The sequence below is a fragment of the Sinocyclocheilus grahami genome, unplaced genomic scaffold (genome assembly GCF_001515645.1).
Source record: "Sinocyclocheilus grahami isolate Dianchi unplaced genomic scaffold, SAMN03320097.WGS_v1.1 scaffold3157.1, whole genome shotgun sequence".
Classification (NCBI taxonomy): domain Eukaryota; kingdom Metazoa; phylum Chordata; class Actinopteri; order Cypriniformes; family Cyprinidae; genus Sinocyclocheilus; species Sinocyclocheilus grahami.
Window position 1 is genome coordinate 9949 of NW_015508321.1, and position 1723 is coordinate 11671.

Sequence of the window (1723 nt, forward strand, 5' to 3'; positions counted from 1 at the left end):
TATAGTCTGAATAATTTTTGATGGGGGTACAAACTTTTGTGTCTCCCCCACTCTTTGTGAAACAGCTGGGGGATTCTATTATAGTCTTTTGGTCCTGCATTGCTGCCACGGCTCAACAGTCTAAATCCACATCCCTTAATACAAGAGAAAAAAATGCCCCCCTAATGACATCATTGTTTGGGCTGACTGTCGGTCTCTCTCTCTCAAGCTTTTGGTTTGAATGGTTTCTTTGGACCATGCAAGAACATAAAACACGGCCCCCTTTTCCCCAAAATCCTTAGTTTCAGTTACAATTATATGGTAATCTATTTTAATATTATACAATATAAATTAATATACTTTGCCAAACAGTTTTATATAGTATCAAAGGAAAAGTTCACCCAAACATGTCCTCATGTCATCCAAACCTATGTGACTTTCATTCTTCTGCAAAGAACAAATTAATATATTTTGAAGATTTTTTTGTCCTTACAATGAAAGTTAATTGGGTCCGAAACCAACTTTCTTCTGTGAAACATACAAGATGATATTTTTTGTAAAAAAATGTCTGCGTTTTTGTCTTTACAAAGTCAAGGGATTCAAATGTTGGCTTTGGACACTACTGACTCATTGTATGGACATAAAAGTTGAAAAATTCTTCAAAATATCTTCATTTGTGCTCTGCAAAAACAAAAACAAAAGTCAGTCATATAGAATACAACATGTGGGTGAGTAAAAGATTGCTTTGACATTTTCAATACTTGCACTGATGACAAGGGTTGAAAACAACCACCCACCAGTATCATGGTTACTCTGCTTTACTAAAGGGACCAATACAGTTTGGAACAGGTCACACTTACACTAAGCTAACACATGCAATTTGTTCAACTAACCTTGTTGGTTGCTGTAGCACTGGAGCCTTCAACCACCGGTACATTTGTGACTTGAACCGAAAGGTATCGGTTGTGGATGAGTGGCCAGGCCCCTTCAACCCTACATGTTTGGAACTCATCCCGAAAAGTTCGCAAGTGAGGATCACCGAATAATCCACAATGTCCATACTTTTTCTGTTGGGCCGCCGGGCCCAAGGCGAGCACCCTGCTTTCATAGTTGCAGACGTCCACCACTGGCGGCTTGGAAGTGCTGGGTGCTTTGGCTGACGACGTTGGGCCATCACTGGAGCAGTTGTGCTGTGCAAAGAGCTCTTTAATTCGGAATACAGCGGAGTGGTACACCAAGTCCCCTCTACATCCATGAGCTGTGCGGCGCGTACACAACGAGTAGGCCCTCAGAGCGATGCAGTAGTCCACATCTGGAAGCACCTCTTCTTGCAAGCCACCGGAGGGTGAGAATGAGGCCACGTACTCCGCATTACAGCGCTGAATTCGACATTTTTGGCAGCACACTGTTGAGAATCAAGAAGAATTAGGCATTAATGAGATGCATTTAAAACTGTGAGAGAATCACTATGTGATGGTTGGTTGGTGATGGAGATGTTCATAATTAAAGTTCTTAGCCTTAGATGGTTTTTAGCTACTAAACCTGTTTAACAGCTACCCGACTGCTGTATTTTGTCATTCTGACACATTCATTGGTTGCACTCGAGTCAGCATGGCATCTGAAAAGCTGCTGATTGCTATTCCAAACCATGAAAACATTCCTTGTCTGGATTCTTTTTAGTTAAGTTGTTTTATGGATATGGTCTAACAAAAGTGTGAAAATAGTAACTGCTTCATTGGATATG

General features: G+C 41.0%; 1 protein-coding gene across 1 annotated transcript in view; it reads right to left on the reverse strand.

Annotated features, from left to right (window-relative positions):
- The window catches only part of LOC107576053 (RGM domain family member B-like), a gene marked incomplete at its 3' end in the record, with an annotated part of 9823 nt that overhangs the window by 1840 nt on the left and 6260 nt on the right, over positions 1–1723 (reverse strand). Inside the window, exon 2 of the mRNA XM_016262322.1 lies at positions 873–1384. Within this exon, the coding sequence (XP_016117808.1) occupies positions 873–1384 (512 nt within the window). The remainder of the gene's footprint in view (positions 1–872; positions 1385–1723) is intronic.